The sequence below is a fragment of the Typopeltis vanoorti genome, chromosome 19, assembly GCF_054136105.1.
Source record: "Typopeltis vanoorti isolate ZY-2024b chromosome 19, IOZ_Tvanoo_1.0, whole genome shotgun sequence".
Classification (NCBI taxonomy): Eukaryota; Metazoa; Arthropoda; class Arachnida; order Uropygi; family Thelyphonidae; genus Typopeltis; species Typopeltis vanoorti.
The window spans coordinates 19,659,009-19,681,467 of record NC_143567.1 but is presented as its reverse complement, the minus strand read 5'-3'; the positions used below and the strand labels follow the sequence as shown (position 1 = coordinate 19,681,467).

At 36.6% G+C, this 22,459-nt stretch overlaps 1 protein-coding gene across 1 annotated transcript; it reads right to left on the bottom strand.

Moving 5' to 3' along the window:
* Positions 1 to 1,941: 1,941 nt before the first annotated feature.
* Positions 1,942 to 21,111, bottom strand: LOC150095893 (UPAR/Ly6 domain-containing protein crok-like). Its single transcript, XM_090409318.1, has 3 exons — positions 20,903 to 21,111; positions 8,216 to 8,374; positions 1,942 to 4,214 (listed from the first exon to the last, which is right to left on the bottom strand). The coding sequence occupies exons 1-3, from the start codon at positions 20,970 to 20,972 to the stop codon at positions 4,000 to 4,002; spliced, it is 444 nt and encodes a 147-aa protein (XP_090265444.1). The 5' UTR covers positions 20,973 to 21,111; the 3' UTR covers positions 1,942 to 3,999.
* Positions 21,112 to 22,459: the final 1,348 nt, after the last annotated feature.

Genomic DNA, 22,459 nt, shown 5'->3' with positions numbered 1-22,459 from the left:
TAAATCCAGTATAAGTCTGCAAGATTACCTGACTAAATTGAATAACTGTTGTAGTAAATTTGATATGAAAGTCAGCAATTAAAAGACAAATAAAAATAGTCAAAAATATGAAAATATCAGCTGCATTGTGAATGGAGGAAAACATTTCAGCTACTTGGGCACAATTTTTAGTAAAGATGGTAAATTAAATATGGAAATAGAAAACAGAATCAACAAAGCTGGTATGGTGGGAAGTCAACTGAATTAATTTATGTGGAATATGAGAGAAATTAGCCAGAACACCAAACCAACAGTATACAAGACAGTGTTCAAACCAATTTTAACTTATGGATCTGAGAGCTGGGTTAGAAATAAAAACACTTGATCAAAGACTAGAGACCGCAGATATGAGAGTCCTAAGAAAGATTAGGGGCTTGAACAGATAGCATTAATGGCAATATCACATTAAAAACGAGGATATTAGGAAAGAACTGGACATCGTTATCATCCAGGAATGTGTTAGCAGAGCTAATCTCAGGTGGTATGGTCACTTAAACAGAATGGGCGAGGAAAGATTAGCAAAACAAGTGTTCTTTGCCGGGTTGGCAGGGAAAAGATCCAGAGGAAGACCAAGATGTAGGTGGATTGATACGGTGAAAAGTGCCTTAAAAGACAGAAATATAAGATCTGATATTGTTGAAGTCTTGACAGGTAACAGATTGATTAATTTGGAGGAATATTGATCGGAAGTTAGGAATGGTGTAACTTTTTCATGCGCTATTATCAGATATCCTCAATACACCGAGAGGGTACATATCAGGAATTTGATTTTATATATATGTATACTAGGGGCTTACCCCCTGGCGCCTAACCCCCCGTGTTCCAGACTGGTAGGCCAGTTCTCCTTGAATTCTGATGACTCGAATTTTGAAGATTCGACACTCAGGGTTGCCCCTGAGTTTCAAATAACTTAACAAAAAGCTTATAATTATATATATATATATATATATATATCGAATTCAATTAATAATATTTTTAATTATGGTTAAATACACCTTTTGTTTTAAATATACTAATATTTTGTATTATTGTAAATGTTTTGGTTGATAGTAATTACGTTTGTTCTTGGTATCTTTTGTTTATTGAGCTTAACTTGTGGAATGGCCCATAAATCAGATTAGTGGATAAATGTATTAATAGTCAGTACACATCTCATTATTTGAACATACATATTCCGCTCAATGGGATATTGAACGGAATAGTGTTACGAGGAAGAAACTATCCAACAATTTCATTTGAATGTTTTTTGCATTTTGCATATAGATAGAACTTATAGTTCACAATAATCATCACTATCGTACGGGATTTTTCTAGTCCAGTCTAAAAAATGAATTGCAGTTCAAAATAGTTTTTCATAAAAATGAAATTATTGGAAAGATGGAATGCTGTGTTTGAATAGCTGCGGACGGTAAAACAACCAGTGGGTGTACTACTACCATCTGGGGAAGTGATGGCCAAGTAACACAATGACAGCAAATCTGGCAAGGGATTCATTTTGTAATTGCATTTGTGGGAAAAAAATTATAACTAGTTAAGTATTTCGTAGCCAAGGAAGTAAGATGAGATGGCTAAGAAAATGGTTATATGCCATCTACTCATGCTTGAGAAATTTCCGGCCATCTTCTCAATATTTCTAGTTTCTCTCAATTGATTAGACCCATTTTTATTATCAGAGAAATCACCATGCTGTCGTCATCTTAACTTATGGTTAGAACGGGGTATGTGCGCATGCGTTGATGTTGGCTTTAATCTGTTTTGTTATTAGCAGTCATTCTGATGGAGATGCTGTTAATGGATTGTGGATATAATTGGGAGGTGTTCGTTTGTGTTTTTAGTAAGGAAAATAATCATCACACAATTCTTATAGAATAAAATTTTTTGCACTTCGTCTAAATTCTTTACAAAACAAATTTGGAGAAGCAAGTCACCATCATTTAAACATTTTTTTTTCAAACAATCGATCAGTTAAACTAGTCCTTAGGCTGTACACGCACGCACACACACACACAGCTGTGGTTGAAATATCGCTACAAACAAATGTATTTATTTCAGAGAACTACTATTAGACAAATCGTGTAATTTCTTTTTGCTGATTCTAAAACAACAACAATATCACTAAATTACACATCCAAAATTTTTGTTCTAGATTTCAGTAATAAATTAAATATACACAGAATAATTAGGCAACATTACTTTTTTTTTTTTTCCTTTTTCTTTTTCGGATAAAGATTGCTTACTTCAAGCAAAAGTGCGATGTCTGAGAGAATAGAAATCAAATAACAGATCTTACTGAAATATAATTCTTACAAACCTATCTGCCAAATTATAATTTACGATTTTAATATTTCCAGTAAATTCGGTATTTGATTTCAATCCGCAAACAGTAGCAACTATACATTGAACTGCTTAGTTCTTTTATACAATACAATTATATTGTTTTGAGTAATTCCTTTTGAGTTTACGTTTTCTGACACTAGGGTACCAGTGCAAGATTTTTGAGACAAACAAAACACTGAATATAATTACATAATAATAAAAATCAATGTGAACAAAGATCGAATAACAAGGAAAAAACGACTATTCATGTAACATCACCAGGATCTCTGCTAATTGAGATTTTATTTCTAATTTCTAACTCTAATAATGGTTTGTGTGTGTGTATATATATAACATTATTTGTGTCCGTAACATACAGGATGGTCTATCTTCAAACGCAATGTAGAACAAGCATTATCAACAGTTTATTATTTTCTCTTCTTTAATATGTAACCTGCTTTAGAGTTCATATCAAGGCCAGAAATAGGCCTATATAGTAATTCACGTTGAAGTCTATTCTATAAATGAACTACCTCTTGTGTTTTCTGTAGGCCTCACTAGGAGTACGTATTCCATTTGACGAATCTACTGGAATGGAGGGGAAGCATCTTGATTTTTAAAAAAGAGTTAAGTGTATAATAAGCAGATACGTTTAATTTAAATGTAACTAAAAGATTCGGATCGTAATTTTAAAATGAAAATAAACTGCAGTATATTTATTAAAATTAATTTCTTTATTAAGTCTGGTTATCAAAGAAAGTTTCTATCTATTGAGTCATACTCATTACTTGGATCACAAAATATCTCAATGATATCTTAAATCCCCGTAATGACTTATTTTCTTAAGTTTGAAATGTTTAACCTCACTATAGAATATTTCTGGGGGGGGGGGGGGATGGACAGTGAAGAAATAGCTTACTAAGAGAAACTTGTAGAATATATTACACTTATAATTTGTCTGTATTATAAAATATAAAACGCCCTAAAGGACCCTTGTCTACTTCACAGGCATTTAGTAAACGCTATTCCTGCAACAAAAATGTATTTTTTAGGCCTTACTTGGCAAGATATTAATTATCTTGGGAAGGAAGGCTTTTATCACAAAGTCTTACGTGATCTGGAGGCACTGGGTATGTCCAAAAGCCTTCTTGCTAAAAAAAAAAAAAAAAGAAAAAAGAAAACATCTGCGTAAGATCCCTAATTGTGTGTTTCTGTGTTAGCTTACATCTATTTTATACTAGTTTTGCAACCAGGATTATAATGATAATGCCTTGGGTTTTTTTTTTTTTTTTTTTTTTCAGAACTTTGGTAACAGATATTACTTGCACATGTAGTATACTGTGATAAATATCCAAACAGTTACAACACTTCTACAGATAATTTTAACAGAAAAGTCAGTTGTTGTTTTTGTTTGTTTCTCTATGCCCAAGTTGTTATCTTGCATCTAATTCGAAAGCATTCAAGAAGAAAGGGTAAGGAAAACTATCTTGACATTATTCTTACCTCACTTCTTGGTGGATTCAGAAAACCAAATAAACTACAATCGCGTAGAATACGAATTGTGAAATATTTTTTTCGCGATTTCTGGCGAAGGTGAACTCAATGCAAACAGCAGTGTAGTTGTTCAATAAGTTACGTCAATACTCAGGATTTGGTGATGATGATCAACAGAGCCAACGCCACTGCTAAGGGTGGCCAGCTCCCACGAGCACTCGGTGGAGCAAGATTGCAACCATCTCCAGTGCAATGACAGTATTGCACAAACACTTGAAAGGTACCGGCGCGTTTGATACACTCTAAGCCATTCTTCCCGTCGGTGATCCATCCACAGCTTCGAATATACCGATACTCATGGTCCACTGAAAGAGGGAAAAAATTACTGAGTCAGTTATCTTGCTTGGTTAAAAACAATACGATATTCCTCTAATTATGCGCTAAACTGAATTCAAATAAAACTTAAAATGATTCAATTATCATGTGGTTTAGGACTAACTTTACGACACAGTCCTAGACAATTACGGCATCAAAGAGTATTACAGCGTTCTCAATATATTTACAGTATTGAATTTTTTTGTTAGATTCAGAATTTTCAGTTCCGAAAACAAATCTAAATCTGAAAAAAGACTAAATGCAGAAAATTCCCGTTGTACAAATAAGAATTATGCATTCTAGTTCCTGGAATTTGTACTTCTGATCATCTTGAGTTTCCATTTTGCTTTTTCTCTTCCTAATGACACGACTGTAACAAAACCTAATGACAATGGATCTGACAATACAGTATTATTCTCCAACTCCTGCATACATGATTTTAGCAAATCATCTCCATATTAGAAGTGATTCACTACATGCTTCAATAACCCATACTTTCTCATAAAAGAAAAAATCGAATGACTTAGACCAAGAGTCTTCTAGTCGTGATAATTCCACGTTGCGCACCAGATCTAAGACCCATCATATACACATATATAGTCTTCTTTTATACTCGCCAGACATTCACCCAATAGTATGAAATTAAACCTATATTCTGCACATTCCATAAAACAGATAGAGAGAGGTCTGCTATAAATCAAGCTGGTGTCTTTACCTTTTGTTCTGTCTAAAATAATCGAGAAAGTCAACTTTTTCGCTACCTGGATTCCCATCAGATGATCAAATGGAGTTCACTATCCTAGATCCACCAAATGCGTTCAATCGCATAGTTTGGTACAACCCATGCTGTTGAGCCTTCATATTTGCAGAGCGTTTGATCATGTCTGGCATCGACGTCTGCTGCGAAAATCGCAATCCTTTGATGTGTCTTCTGTCCTCTTCAATTTGGAAGTTTCCTCTGATTACCACTAATACACGTGTGTCTCAAGGCTCCGTTCTATCGCCTACCTTCCTTCTCCCATACATTAATGATCTTTCTCCACTCACTGCTGGTGATAGCTCACTCCCTTCCTCCTGATCATTCGACAAATTATGTAGTGTGCAGACATTCACACTTGAAGATCATCTGCACCCAGTGTCTTAAACACTGATCTCCACACCATCATTCAGTAACGCAAGGATAACTTAGTTACTTTCGTTGCTACCCGCCGGAATCCTTGTATTCATTCTTGCAAAAAGGATCTCAATTCATCTCCCCTTTGTTTAGTTATAGGCAGAACAAACCTACTAACCCTATACAAATCCGCACCCAGGGCCGACGAGAAGGGAGTTTGATCTTGGCGAAAAAAAAAAAAAAACTGGCTCCCTCTTGAAAGGGCGGATTGGTAAATTGTACAAAGACAAAAGCATGTGCCACATAATCGGGCCACGGGTCCTCTTCTGTGAAGACTGTCTGATTCAGATGTCTCTTTTAAAAGTATTTTCATGGTCATTTTTTCCCGAACTGGCCTTCATCTCTCCACTTAAATTTGTGTCTGTTAAATCACAAACAGCAGCTTCCCAACATCCCTTTACAGGCCAACTGCAAAGGCACCGAACTGCTTCCCCTCTTTCATTCCATCTATCTCTGATCTTTGAAATAGCCTCCCTGCCAAAATGTTCCTTAAGGACTACAATTATCTATTGATATTTTTTTCAAGAAAAACGAGTTTCCGTCTCCCTTATATTGTCTGCATTTGGCATTAGTGTTCTAGAAGTGCTTCAATCTCTGTGTCAGTCCTACATACAAATAAGTCTTTCGTGTTTTTTTTTTTTTTTTTGAAAATATTCAAAAATTCTAGAAATCTTTGCTGTTGTGTGTGTGAGAGTGAGTGCACGCTGATTGGAAAGACTTCAACGGACACTTACATGGGTAAGGTACATCATGCCATTTAGCGAGTCACGTGTTTGTAACCGGTATAAATTGGACAATCCTAGGTCAATGGTCAGTGATACCATATTGAGATGGAAGCGCAGGGAGTCAACTGCAAGTGCTACCCGCAGTGGACGACCCACCACATTCACCGAACGCGACCGTAGGGTGCTCTGCAGGAAACTACGTAAAAATGGCTACACGTTGAATGCAAAGTTTCGGCCATCGACTGGAACACGAATCTACACAAACATTCAGAACCGAGACTCATATGGGTTTTCATGGTAAGACCGCAATATGCAAACTGCACATTACCAAAACCAACATGCAGCGTCGTCTTCAGTGGCGCAAAGAGCGTGTACAGTGGGACGTTGGAAAACTGTTATGGAGCGACGAATCACGCTACATCCTCTACGCAGCAGAGAGACGGGTGTGGATGTGGCGGACGCCCTGTAAACGTCTCTTATGCGTAACCTGAAACTGAAATTCGGAGATAACGATATGGTCTTGTTTTTCCTGGTTTAGCCTCTGACCTCTGTGGTGCTAAACATTGAGCTTCGAGCGGTATCTGAACATTCTGGACAATGCACTGCTTCCTACTTTATGGCATTTCTGCGGAACTGATCAGAGCTCTGTGGAGGATAGTCAAGTGTGGTGACGTTCATATCCACAAACCACGCAGTTACAGCAGCAACCTTATGACTCGGTGCATTGCCTTGCTGAGACAATGGTCGCATGCTTGTGGAAAGTGTGCCCTGTAGGATTGCTGTAGTCATCGCAGTGAAAGGCAGTCCTCCATCTTATTAAGGTGAGTGCTGTGACTGTTTGTTCCTGACACTATGGTGTCAATGACTTCTTTCCGAACTGTGTGTGTGAGAGAGATTCGGTTTGTAAGAGTCCACTTATCGGTTAATGGCTTAAACCATTCTCGCTCAATCAAGGATTATGAAGATTGGATCTTTTGGTTATTCCTTAAAATATCGATATCCTGAAGATTGATCATAACTGTAGACCTTAATGACTTAAATTTTGTTCATTAATTGGTTCTGAATTGCCTTTTGATATTTTGCGCACAAAAGATGATATTACCACTCTCCCTAGTGGCCAGATTGAGAACTATTTTCCAACAACTTTCTCTCGTAGTCGAGTGGAACTTAAGTATTGAATGTGTCCTTAGCAGTTGATGCAGACAAACATTCGGTATCTTAAACAGTCTCTAAAAATGTTGAATAAATCTTATTTGAAAAGTGAAAAATGTTCTTTATGGCTTTATTGTAGTGAATCTAAATAAAACATCCGTTAGTATCAACCATATTAACATTCTACTCATAAACTCAAATTAAAAAACATCTCTGCATTTATCCGATTTCGATGTCCTTTGTTTTTGTTAGAACTCTGGAAGTAATGTTGATTTTCTTTTGGTTCTTTGCTTTTAAATTTATCACTTGATACGTGAGCTTGTATAGATGCTATGTATGTGTACCAACTTTTGCTGTATACTCTGTCAACAAGAAATAATCTGAACTGTCATGACTTTGAGGTTTTCATTAATGAAAACATTGAGTTGAAAAATTGGACTCCACAAGTGCCCTTAGCAAACCATGGAAACAACGTAATATTTAGGCGATCAAAATTCTCAAATTACTCAATGCTGAAAATACTCAAAAGCCGAGACACAGCACTGATGTACTTATAGGTCCTTCGATTTCGCATGTATGGGATCAATATATATATATATATCAAGTCTCCTTCAGATGTTACCGTCAACTCCATGAACAAGGCATAGGATCGTATGTGTTGCCCACACTCTTAAGCCTATTTAGCGTCTTCATTCCCCTTCTATACATTTTATATTTAACTTTAAAAAAAAAATAACTCAGTTGTGTATATTAAAAGCTTCTATCACAATTCAGCAGTTATACAAATTTTGTTGAATCTTGGAGAACACGTACTTTGACAACTATGGCAAACAAAGGGAATTTAATAAAATGTAATTAAAAAAAAGCACTTCTGTCTCTATGAGAAATCATACCGCATTAAATAATATTGCTTTTTTGCAAACACAGCAATGCCAATTACCTTTTTGAATGATCTTCCTGCAGATGGTTGCATTGGTATTTAAATGATGGCTAAGATAGCGCTGTTGGCAGTCTGTGTATGGAACTGTGGTATTCTGAAAAGGATCTTTACAATTGCGGTCGTGATAGGAATTGCATTCCCAGCACTTAATGGCCGCACCTACAAAATAAAAAGCAACAATGTCAAAATAAAATTTAAAAAATCATGTACTTCTACAAATGACTTTGAATAATCTTTAAGCTTACCATAGTGTTCTTCTGTTCCATATGCAAGAGATAAATGACAAGTGTAAAGTAATAAAATCAAAATATTATATTTGCAAACCGTCCCTTATTTTTTATAAAGATTTTTGAATTATTCACATAAAATTCGTTCAGCTATCCTGGATTTTAGTTACGTACATTTGAACTAATTTTTGTTGGCAATTTGCCAATTGTAGTCTGACTGTTTACAACTACATTGGTGCCATATTTAGATTCAGGTCATTGAGCAGTTCCTGGTAACATTAAGAAGGCAACTCATCCAACATTTGGAACTACGAAGTGTTTCGAGAATTAAATCCAATTTTTTTTTTTTTTTTCCCGATAGGATGTAAAGTAAAAAAGATGGGTTGATTTCGGTGGACCACTAGCAACGAATTGCAATGTGCAAGGTCAATTTTATTCCCCCATCCTCCCCCCACCATCTTTCCATTACATCAAAGTTAACGCCTGCTAATTTCGTGGGGTGACCTCCATTATAATCATGTGACGTCCTTGTACGGAAGTAGGCTAAACGCTGTACGTGGCTACAGAGAAGTGTGTGTGTGTATAGCTGGCATTTTCAGAGCGAGACACCCGGCTGATATCGATTGGTCGCGTCGTCAGGGCCCTCTGCTTACCAGGAGACATTTTCACTGAACACTGTTGCGGTAGCGAAAAGGTCAAAGGTCACAATAACGTCATAGGAAGAGTGTGGGAGTTTTTATATGAATTATTACAAGCGGATAAGGGGGGGGGGGTATGTTTCGGTTGCTAGTATACTGACTAGGACGACCGTAGATTGGCTCTATGTAGTGAGGGAGAAAAGGTATTTGCACCACTCCAAATATGTTATTTTTCTTGCGTGGTTTATAATAACGAAGATGCTTCTGACACTTAAAATGCAGGCGATTACAAGTTCTTGGAGCGATGCTGAATCTTGTAAATGTTGAAGAGAATTATTTTTAGGGGGGAGGGGTACAAAAGTATAAAACATGCTACGTGTATAATTAAGACCTTTTTAAGACCTTTATGGAATATTTTAGAGAAACTTTATGCCAGGTTTCAAGAGTATACGAGAAGGCGGGGGGGGGAAGTTGTGTTTATCAGAACTTTCCACCCCCCTCGTATTTTAGCAGTTTCCTGATCGTGTTGTCTGCACACTGCTAAAATACGAAGGGGGTGGAAAGTTCTGATAAACAGAATTTCCAGCCCCCCCCCGCCTTCTCGTATATGCTTGAAACCTGGCATAAAGTTTCTCTAAAATATTCCGAAGGCAAATTGGGTACTCAAGAATCACACATATTCTGCTATGTTCTTAAGTTCCTGTAGTTTAAAACGTCTTATGGAGTATTCTGTACATTGGAAAAACTTGATATCCGACATAACTTTTCACCCACTTAACACCGTTTGAGGAAATGCAAAGAATAAAATAATTTGTGGGTGACTACTACGGGAACTTCTCCATTCTTGCTTAAATTAAGTATTTAAAATTCATTTTTTTCCGATTTGTTATTTCTAGCTTGTGTCTGATTTGATGCTTACTCATCACAAGGGTTTTGGATTTTTCTTATTGATATTTCCATATTATATTTTTGGCCAATCGCTTGGAAATGAAATACTTCTATTAGTCAATTATTTTCTATATCTGCTGGTATTACTATGTCATCTGTATAGCAATCAATCATGTAATCAATTTTATTCCATTCAATTTATCTCTTAGTCCAGTTATTATTTCATTAATTAATATATGAGTTACTATCTTGTGGTTTTATTTTTCTTTTCACTATTATATTTAAAATAACTTAGATTTTATACTATCAAATGATTCACGTGAATCATTTGATAGTAACTGCAGTGTTATATTCTATTGTTTTTTGGTATTTCACTGTAAATATAGCGTCTGTGCATGATCTTCCAATTCTAAAACCTCTTTTTAGTCACCATTTTGTATCAGAGATTCATTTATAATTTCTCAAATACGTTTTTTGTACATATTTTCGAGGTGGTAATATAGATCAATCCCTGTATAATTATTCTGAGCTGTTTTTCATTTTTTATAAAAGAAAAACACTGAAAGTTAACTGAAATAATTCTTCTGCAATACTCTTCTTTGCACTCTTTCCACGGCTTCTTTATCCTCCCTGAACCCAAGAAACCAAATCTGGGCGAAGTAGTCCAGAGGCGATCTTATCTTGTAAAGAGGCAAAATGACTTCCTTATCCTTACTTGTCAATGTCGCCAATATTCTCTGGATTATACAGTATTTGCAATTTTTGCTATCCACCTTAACATCAAATTCCTATCCACCTTAACATCAAAATTCCCTGGTCTTATCAATTTCTACAAGCATAATCCCACTTCCATCACACTAAAATGCATAACTTGACACTCGCTAACATCGAATTGGTAGCCATTATGATTTGCTCACACTTCCAGCCTATTCAAATCATTTTGTAAGTGCTGGATATCAGCAGCATCCCTGATTACTCTGCCTATCTTCGTATCGTCAGCCTAACGAATGAACATCTCGTGTCAAGTCCTTCCCATTATCACTAATATACGATGATCCAAGTACTGATCCTTGGGGTGCACCACTGGTCACCTTAAATCCAGCTGATTCACATCTCCCACAACTTTCTAACATCTGTTCTTCAACCATCCACTTATCGGAGCTAATAGGTTATATTCCAATCTCACATTCTTCAGTTTATGCAACAGCCTTTCATCTGGTATCCCATCAAATGCCTAAGCAAAGTCCAACAACATCCTAGTGTATCCATTCCTTTATCCAACTCAGCCATCTTATGAAATATAAGCAAATTACTCAGAGATGACCTCTCTTTAGTAAACGCATGTTGTTCCTAGCAAAGTATAGCTCGTCTGTCAACCCATTTCTGGATTCAAACGCTTACCACCATCACGCATATTTCCATTCTTTCCTGTGGGATCTTTCTTAAGCTGAGAGTTATTATGGAAACATGTCCAGGACCAATTTAATAAGATTGAACGTTCTTTTAGCATACGTTCTGTTATTCTATTTGTCCTGTAGTTGAATTGTTGTCTGTGTAGTGGCATAATGTTTTTGAGTTCTAACTAATCTCCATATTTGCTTCTGTGACTTCCTCTGAATTCCATCGCTTTATTTCAGTTAGTGCTTTCTTCCTTCGGTAGTTCAGCTGAGCTTTCTTTGGTCTCATTAGTCTATAGGTTATTAAATCTTCCCCTCCACCCTTCCCTAAATCGCTATTTTCCAAGTTCTAGCATCCGTTGATATAAGAACTAACTCTAGAAGTCGGATATCAGCTATTCCTTGAAGTCTAATATTTCTATTTGTTATTACGTAGTCTGTTTTAACTTTTTCTAAGATGTTTGTTATTTTATGATTCTCTTTAATTCTCAGTTAATTTTTTTTCGTACAAAACCGTAACAATTTACTTTTTTAAGTAGGTAATGTTTGTACTTAAATGCAATATTTTGACCTTCTTCGATGACGGCAAAATATTCCTCCAAGGTCCAATAGAAAACACTGAAGGAGTGAATCTCATAACTCTCCCTCAGTGCTTCTGCACCCAATGATAGATGATATTGAAACAAATCGCCTGTGTAATCTATTTCTACTGGAGGAAGCTACAGATTGTTTCTAGTCATGGGAAATTTGTAAATATATTTTGGTGATATATTTGCACTGTTGTGCAAGAGAAAGCAATCGTTCAAATCTTACAATGATTCCAATTAAGTTGATTATTTGAGCCGTGACACTCGAAGACATCTGATGAGTCACGAGATCTTTTGACCACCCTATCGCGTGATTTTCGTGTTCTCTTTTAGACCGGAATTTTCCAGTCTTCTTCTCTATTAGCTCTTTCCACGTTTCTTTTATACTGTCGCTCACCTGATTGGTGATTTTTCCCACTGATTACATGCCATTTCGACCCCCCCCCTTCTTCACATGATTTGGTTTACGTCCTTCGTTCACTTACTCTAGTTGCTTATCCTATTCATCCTAAATTTCTTGTTCCAGTAATCTAGACTACGTCTTATATTGTCATCTGTTTCCCCCCTACACACACACACACACACACACATGTAGAAACCCAAGAACATCTACACAGGTTCATGTCTGAAGCTTATGCAAAGTCGTAGATGGGAAATGTTGGCTAATAGTCGAAATTACTTTGTCAAATGTGTAATATCACTCATGCATATGATTTCGTATTCTACACAGTTTTTTTTTTTTTTTTTTAACCTTCAAGTACCACTTTTGTTATGACCTTTCTTTACATATTTTTAATCTGTTATATTAAGCATCCCATCTTAGGAACATTGTCGCTTTTCACTCAACGAAAAGACTTCCAAAGCATTTTAATGAGTATTTTATTGATATGATTCTATTAAAGTATGCATTGCATTAAGATATTAGTACCACGTTTAAATGCTGTAACTACCATCATTCACATCATTTCGAGACTTTTTTAGTACAGTATAAAACTCAGATCGCGTTGTTCTTAACTTACAAATTCTTAGTGTCCGGTTAATATGCATAACTTCACTTAGTGGCTAAAATATTAGACAATTTCCATTCTAAATAGAATTCCATAACAGAGGACTAAAAAAGGCGACAAACTATATCGACGGGTGATCGTCTTCATAACACAGTATCTGAGTTCAAGTGCGTGCGTGGTAATGGGAAAAGGGTGTGTTCTTAGTTGTCTCTCGAACTGGGGATTGATAGTGGAAGCCAGGTAGACAATATTAAATGTATTTTCCAAAACGTGTTTCGGAAAATATACTACCTACACATGGAAAACCATACCCAACTGGGATGATATAAATCCGTGTCAGGCATAGGGCTGGAAACAGATAATCAATGCAAGAGGAAGCATAGAGATTATTTAAGGGCTCTAAGGGAGTGTGTCAGAATAACAAATGATCAACTAAAATAAATGGCTACCATGTGTATTAGACACCAGAGGACTCGATAAATGTTGCACAGAGTATTGAATCCTGGTTCCTGTTATTTATTCATTTCTTTGGGTTTTTTTAATGTATTTGTTTGTTGGATAAAAACAGTAATATGTTTGCGAACTGCAATTCATGGCATTTAATTTTAGCATGCTTGAAATCAAATACATTTTCGTGGGTTATATCACCAGCCCATGCGAAAATTAGATGCTATCCCTGTTTAGTGTTTTAAACATTTGTAACGAATTAAAGTTACATTAAGTCAAAATTAAAGCAGCCATGTACATAAAAAGAATAAATGAATCAGCATTTTCCAAGCATTCTCACTTCAATATACCAGTGATCTAAGTATGCGCGCGCATGCGTCAATCCTTACTATATCAGTACTGACTATTGTATTACCCCAGTTTAGTAATTCAAATACTTGTGTAGGATGCGAGTTGTCTCATTAATACACTGACCAATGTAAATTTACATAATTAACCTTAAGAGTAAAGAACTTTAATTACTCAGGACTCGATCGATTCCATTCTTATTAGATTTGGATGTATAATTGTACCAAGATCAGCCAAATTACTGAAACTTTAAAAATTTTATTTCTTTTGCTTGTCACAAATCGTCTAAGATGACGAAGATTGAATTGGAAATGCATTTGGTGCTTCCAAGACTTTTTTTTTGCAAACCCAGCCACTCTGTCAGAAAACGTTTTACAGACAATAGCAGACCTCGGGACCATTTTACGTCAAAGAAAAATAAACGTATGACGTGGTGGATGTATTTGGCTTGTAGAATGATAGTTTTCATTTTGATTTGATTTTTTTCCTGGACGAATTTTTTTAAAAAAAAAAAAAAAAAAAACTTACAAGTTGATCACGTGACCCAGAGCGTTCATTGCGTGTCGCCCTCGTCTATTAACTAACAGCCTTTATCTACTGCGTGACCCATTCTTATTTCGATTTTGATTTCCGTGGCTGCAGATAGAACAAAATTGGAAATCTCACCACTTTCGTACTGTTGGGTTGCTCCAAGTATTAACCCATTTCCCAAATATATTTTTAGACGAGTTACAAATGGGAAGAGAATAATACTTCCCCCTCCCACCCCTCTCTTATGCTAAAGTGTGCGTATTCTAAATGTAGAATTTGCCTTGAAGAGGTCATAAGAGCCTTATCAATTATAAAATACAATGCATGCCATATTCGGTATGTGTATGGACGGCCGACAAAAGGGAGACGCAAACCAATACAAATTACCTAGATGGAGTTTGGGAAAGGGCCCATGGCCCCTATAATGGATATATTTTTTCCTTTCTCAGTAGTATCATTATTGGGAGATCCGTTCTTACAAGAAGGTCGTATTTTTTAATCCTTGAGTTCGAACCCCCACTCGTAGGTCCCTGTGCATATATGCTTACCAATTTTCTATTATATGTGCTATATTTCTTTTATCATAATTTGTCGTCTCCGTCCAGGAGGTTGATTACCATGATGTTTATTCATTTCGTATGGTGATTCAACTGCCGTGAGCCCCTTTTACGGGGAGGTACGGCATCACCTGAATTCCCCCCTATTTTTATCCGGGCTCGGGACCGGCACAGCTGACAATTCAGACCTATGGTCTGGAGGGATTGTCTTAAGTATTCCTGACTGTATCCGTGCGTGTGTTCACGGGTCCGGTTTGCCTGCTTACGGGATGAAAAACCCCAGATAAACTAGAGGAAAAACCCTGCTGTCGACGCCCAAGACCGCCTAACTTGGCTATGGATGGGGAGGATCCTTCAGCTCCTCACGTCGTCGACGGGAATCGAACCTAGGACACTCCTTCCCCAGGCATATGGTTGCGAAGCGCAAAGCCTAGGCTAACCGCTGACTACCAGGATGTGATTCGTGGTTGATTATGAGCGTAGAATAATGTGGTGAGGATCCCATCTCTTCCACATTGTTTGTATCAGCAAACTCCATTGCGTTTTATTAAAATGGTTGTAATAATAAAAATACCGCGTTTGTAATATCAATTGGGCAAACAGAAGTCTTGAATCCATTCAATAAATTAAATTTTTAAAATTAATGGTTGGAAAAATGAATTAAATAGCTGATTATCTTAAGAGAAACAGCTTCCGGCAACAGACAATTACAATACACATGAGCCTGTGAGTTTTCTGTATTAGTTAAATGTCTATGTTCCAAGTAGTTGAAGGATCAACTTGAAGTTTAGTATATGATTAAACTAAGACCTTATTACTGTGTTAAATCTTAAATCAAAGACGTCCACTTAATATATTTCAACGTATACCAATTGTAAATACTTATTTCAGCAATATCTAACTTCGCCTCGTCACTTACACATTCAAAACCATTTTAAGCCTTTTAAGAGTTGCTGCCAAGCTAATCTTTTAGGATGCAGGGATATCTCTCTCCCAGCACCGAAACGTAATGTACTTTAAGAACACCTTGCTGTAATTTATGAGCGCGTGTACTTAAACCCGATGTGCTGATATCGCGAATTGATTACGACCGTGTAGAGCAACACCAGCAACCATCAGCCAGGCTGGATTGCTTTTAAGAGCAACGTTATTTCAAAGGACATACTAAGTAACCCGTGCACTCAGCATACTTCTTAAAGAATTGTTCTAGTAGCTCCCTTAAGAACTATCTTAAAATACACATAAATGGGGGTATATAAAAACAGTTTTTTTTTTAGAGTATTCAGGGCAATAAAGAAAAAATTTCGATCCACTAATATCGTAGTTTTAGAAACCTTTAATGCCTTAAACACGTCTAAAATTGAATAAATCAATATAGCCAGTATTAAACTTTTAAAAAAAAAAAAAAATGCATTGTTGGGCGTGTCATGTCCCCCCCCCCCCCCATTGATTTCTTTGTTAGAAATCTACGGTAATAGCTCTCTATGACGTCAACTAAGGCATGCAAAACCATAATCACATTTCCGGTGGAAAACATAAAGCGAAATGGAATTTCTAACTGCCATTTCAACAATGGACAATAATTACTCTTTACTAAGACGTGGGGATTCAAGTAAACTGAAAATAAGATGGGTTATTCTCCTATTGAATCCCATATGAGTTTCGTTCAAACTGGTGCCTGAAATGCCGTATAATTTTTAGAATTATTTGGTCCCAAATCCACTTCTGGCTGCAGCTAAGATTATCAACGTTCCCTTGATCACAACAATGGACCGAAAATTAATTCATCTTTCTCACATTGGAATGTATGAATCTTTCACTGATGGACTCCTTTATCTGCATGCAGATAAGTCACTTAAATATTCACTGCTCTGAAGATCAATGACAAATGTTCTAAAAATAGTTAAGAACAACCCATCGTGCAATAGAAATCCGTAGTCACATTCCAATATTCTTGATTAAAATCGAATCACTTGACTTCTGCTTGTCATCAGTAACTGCATATTAAAATATCTATTTTTAATAATAATAAAAAATTTATCCTTTTCATATTCTAGATGGCGCCACTGCACATCGGTACGTGAACATCTAAGCTCAACTGTCAGTCCTATACTGTCTTTTTTGTAGGTCACGTTTGATTGTATAGAAAGAACCATTTGTTAGACGGGGAAGTGCAGCTGGAGACAATTGAAGAAAGATCTATGAGTCGGATACAGCTGCAGAGGGAAGATACGAAGCATCAGTGAACTGTAAAAAAAAAAAAAAAAAATATATATATATATATATATATATATATATATTTTTTTTTTTATTTGGAAATGGTGTTGTTTGCTATTAGAACAGACATAGGGGGAGATCCTCTTCCTCCCTGTGTGCAATTTTGAAATATTGCTACGGTTTAAATCTTTCCTCGCTTCTCGAAATTCTAATCACCACTTTAATATTTTCTACTCACTCCCTTAAACTGAGGGACTGATCCACCATGGAACAGGCATAAAAATCACGGAATCCTACAAAACGTATTCCCATTCTGTTAGGAAGCGCAATCACGTGATCTTTCGTATTCATTTTGTCGTAGCTATTGTAGTAATTCATGTTCAAGATTCTGGAATAACAACTACGTGGAACCGGATTCAAAATAAACAATGCTAGTTTGAGCTGACGTTTCGCAAGCTAGCGTTGTGATGAGGCTTCGCGGAGTGTATCTTAAGTGCCCTTGTTAATGCTAACTTGAAGTGGCGAAACGTCTGCGTCCATAATTAGTAAAATATCTTAATTCCAGTTCCAAGTATTTTTTTTTATTATTCCAGAAACTTCAACATGAATCAAAGTTTTTACGTTAAGTCTATAAATTAGAGTCTTTATATCCCTTAATTCCCCCCCCTCTCCCCCTGAAGAAAGTTGAAAATAACTCCGAGATGGGTGTGGAATAAGTGGTGGTTATTTTCCCACCCGTGTTTATTCTTTGCTGGAGTTTTGCAATCCTACAGGAAGTTTTGTATGCAAACTTCTACAGCGAGACTCCGCGTGGCAACAAGCTAACGTGTGACTCCTCATGGCTCTGTTGTACAGAATAATTGCATGATATCTCTTCTATCAGCATTCTTTGCATATGAGAACAATATCGCTCGGTTTTTCTCATCTTTAAATTTTACTTTTTGGATATGTTTAAGTGTCGATTTAGGAACGTATCGGTGTGTGAAATTAACTACAAATTCCTGTCCGTAATCGGCTGTTCCCTCTTCATTAGCGTAACACAGGAAATGAAGTCGAACGACATGAGTTTTCGCAGCCTTGAAATACGTGGTGTTAGCAGAGCACTTGAAACGCAGACGTTCTCATATTGGGAGATACACAATTATAGAAACAAACGATTTAAATGGTTGAAGACGTTTCTTTTTAAACAAGGTATGAACGCTTACTAACGTCCGCTGCTATAATTTTAAGTATCACCAAATGATGAGGCTAACATACGAACAATTAAAGGATCTAGTGGGTGTAGTTAAGGCTCAGGATCGACTACACACTCAATCAAAATGAGGCTTGGGAAACCGGAAAGGCTTGCATTATAAATAGGGAATGATTATCTCATACTTACAAAGGTGATCGGGTTGACCGAGTGGTCAGCGAAGCCTCTCTCCCAACCAGCATCCAATCACTTCTCCTAACAGACTCGCTTTAAAAACCCTATGAGGTACTAGAGTACCGCATGGTTCGTTTCAATGCTAGTGAAACGTTCATTTTGTATATAATTTTCCACTGAGAATTAAGTATCACTCTACGGTATCGTTATAACGTAGATTCAAACATTATTTATTGTTTTATGATTTGATTTTGATAAGTGCTTCGCTAATCACTGCACTTGTATCGGTTCCGTCCAAATTAATTGATTTTCAGGGGTATGGGGGAAATTATTGCATTCGTTTTTTATATTTTATTTTTTTTAATTAGGTTAAAAAATAAAGTTATCTTTAAATTAGGTATAGGAGATAAATATACTGTAGAGAACACACTATTGATTTTACTACCTGAAGGAATAAATATGCATATATTTTGAATTCTATGAAATAAATGTCAGTGATTCAGTGTTTATTACACATTAAAATTTTTAATATTTAATAAAAATACGAATTTATTTTAACTTATATTATCTATTATCAAATACTTTATTTTTTAGATAAGTTTTTATAGCAATGGTAGAATATCTTTATTTCAAGAGTTATAACTTACCCAGTACTAGTAAAAAATTATAGAAATTCTGTACAACTAGGATCATGTGAGAATAATAAAATGAAGTGACTTCAAAACCATGTATATTATATTTCATAAAATTAATGCAGTCTGAACACGTCATTGCAATACAAAAAATGCCACAAAACATGATTAGCTTGAACTCAGAGAGAGAGAGAGAGTAGTGGGCTGTGTTACTATCTATGTAGAGTATCACCTAACTCGGTTTATCATCCAGTTCTTAAAATGTCTGGCAGTGGTCGCTAAATGAAATCTCTTCCAGTATTGTCGGTTATCTGCTCCTGGTGAGGGGTTAAGAAAGATGGACATTACGGAATCCCACTATGGCCATTTTTTTTTTTTTTTTTTTTTTTTTTTTTTACAGAAAAGAACATTGACTTTGTAATAATCGCTTCTCCGTTTTGTTTCAAGGCGTATACACTTGACGCGCCCTTTTCCCAACCCTTTACAGACGCCATCCAGACTATGCTTCAGTCGTCACATGTCCAACCTGAAACCGCCCCCTTTTTAACCGTAGTATTGGTGACGCCACAAAGTAACCAGCTGATGTTTTGAGCGTCCGTCAGAGACGATTGATCGCCGGTCTAAAACGGCGATATACAAAGAAGCCAATATGGCCGGTTTAGCAAAGAGTACATCTATTGGTAATCTGAAAGGACAGGCGTCGCTATGGAAACGGACACTTCTCTTTTGCTCTGTAAATAGTGCAGAGAGCGCCCTATGTGTACAGAGAATAACATTGTCAAGGTTAGTTCAGTTGCGGAGAGAGAGAAAGTGATACATTAGACAGCAAAGTATTCATTCTATGATTTTTTTAAAATTATAATTAGGAGTAACCATCAGTTTATATATAAATATTTGGAGTTTTTGTTTTCAAGAAATCTCACATTACTAAAGTAATGAAAAAGGATAGTTGAATCCGTGTGAGACTTAATTGCTGTGAGGACATCATGTTGGAGATTTTTAATGGAAAAGTTATTTGTAAACCCTGAAGATGTCTCAGTGACTGAGACGAAATATTGGAAGCATCAAAATTTAGTTTTAATCCTTTCCTAGCGCTGATAACATGATAGTTGAATCCGACAGAAGAAATTTCTCGTTAGATTTTTACCCAGCACTGAGTTAGTCAGTCTTACATGGAGAGGGCTGAATTTTCTGTCAATGATAGCCCACATTCAATGGAGCAAGACGTGAATTTTGCGGTTTTGTGTTCAATAAGCTTTAGGGACAGTCGTAAGTTCAAAACGCTATTCGGTGATACCTCTCTCATTCCCTTCTTAACATACAATTCTCTTATTGTTGGCTATCCACAGGGGTCATTAGGAGTAAGTTATGATACCAAAAATTGGGGGGAGGGGGACCTCTTCTTACTAGCCTTTATATTATTTAGTATCCAGTAACGTCTTGTTCACATGCTAGCATTTATCTTTGTATGGCTATCGCATAATAGGATACCTTCTTTCTCGACTGATTCTATAGAATAAAATTCTCTTACTAGGAAATACTTATTTGAACCTAGTTACCATAGGATTCAATATGCGGGAAAAAATATCAAAATAATGGTGAATTATTTATAGTTTGGTGAGGATGAAAAGAATTTCTGTGTATCTTCAGGTAAGATAATAATCCTCAGGTAATAGTGTTTTTTAAACCACTTGGCTAACCGCCAGCGATACGGGATTGTGCTAGTGAACTATGGCATTATAAACTCAGGCATTATAATATCGTATACGCTAGAAGGACACAAATCCAAGGAAAATCTAACGATGATTGAAATATAAAGCTAACAAATCGAAAGCTATCTCTTACCTTGTTGTATAAGAGCTGTGAGTATTGCTATTCCACCAGCGGTCAGTGCTAGATAGTTGTTTACTGCCATGATTGTAAGACTACACAGGAAAACTCCACCTTGCGAACTCCCAAGTAAGGTGGGAGACAAAATAACGTTTTTTTTTTTTTTTTTTTTTTTTTGTGCGAGTTAACACCGAAATGTGGGACTAAAAACACTCCAACTTCAATCGTCAAAAACGATCATGATTGCACATCGAGTACTGGTTCTACGGTAAGACCGCAAAATGCGTGCGTTTGATGCAGCACTCAAAGGACAGCAGAGCACGCGCAGTGTTACACACATGGGGAGGAGGACGGAGGGGAGGGAAACGAAGGATTTCGCGTGTTGCCCGTGACGTCATGACTCTTGCGAAGATGGTTTGTTTAGTGCGGATACCATGAGATATCGATTGTTGCGTCACCGCTACGTTGAATGCGTTTTAGTGGGGGGAGAAACGTTCCGGTACCACGGTGGAAGAAGAGTCGAGAGGATGTTCTCTTTTATATATATATATATTTTTTTAATTATAGATGTTTAAACAAATTCTACAGATGGAAAAGATGGTGCTCAGTTCTTAGGAATATAAGTAGTTTTGTATTGCCTGGTGCAGAGAAAGAATAAATGGAATTCGTACGACTGTATATAATTTTGGAGACGGGGGTGGGGGGTAATACATCAAGAAGATCTGAAGGTTATACGGGCGTACACTTTAGCATCATACGATCGCTGTTATGGTTGAAGTTTGTTTATATGACTGGATGTACGACGTGTTTCCTGAAGAGGCTTCCACAGATGTGCGACTTGTGTGAGCAGTTTATCGCTTCCTTTCAATCATTTTACTCTTTAATATTAAAGGCCTCCCAGCTATTGTTTGGAGGGGTTTAAAAACTGTGTTTCTATTTGCATACAAAACCAAGTCAACTTCCCGTTAGGTCATATTTGTTTGGATAGTTTTGTATCCACCGGGAATCATCCAGAATCACTTATCCCCAGTTTCGTTTCCGACCAGCTGAATTCTCGAGCCCGACAACACATAACTTTACGAGTGTTTAATAAGTTAAGGGGGGCCTCAATAAGGGGTGCAGGAAATTCAGACGTATGTCCCCCACTGCCACTACGGGAAGGATTTCCTTTATTCAGAAGCGGACGCAGTTGAGAGAGACCGTCATGTCTCGCTTTAGGAATGAACCCATAGCACACCCCACTCTAAAAACATCTGGTCTGGGAGTATTTATAGCCTCGCTGATTTTCCTAAACTGCTTTTTTTTAATTAGACTGAAAAGGTATCGTGGCATCGTTCCCACCCTAACTACCTAAAATGGATTTTTCTTAAAACTTCTAAGTGGGTTATAAATCAATGTGTTTCTATTTCAGAGCTACCGTAGATCGGTATAGCTTGCCATTTGTGTACATAATTTAAAGACGGGGTCTCTGTTTCTTCTCCTAAAAGACACAACGTGATCCATAACTTCATATGCACTAATATGGCTCCTTAGCGCCACCTGTAGGACTGCAGATTTTCCTTAATCATAACA

Excerpts from the sequence above, each read along its gene's own strand:
- LOC150095893 (XM_090409318.1), bottom strand. The coding sequence starts at position 20,972 with ATGGCAGTAAACAACTATCTAGCACTGACCGCTGGTGGAATAGCAATA. Across the intron at positions 8,375-20,902 it reads CACAGCTCTTATACAACAAG|GTGCGGCCATTAAGTGCTGG; the intron begins GTAAGAGATAGC and ends TTTATTTTGTAG. Across the intron at positions 4,215-8,215 it reads CAGGAAGATCATTCAAAAAG|TGGACCATGAGTATCGGTAT; the intron begins GTAATTGGCATT and ends TCCCTCTTTCAG.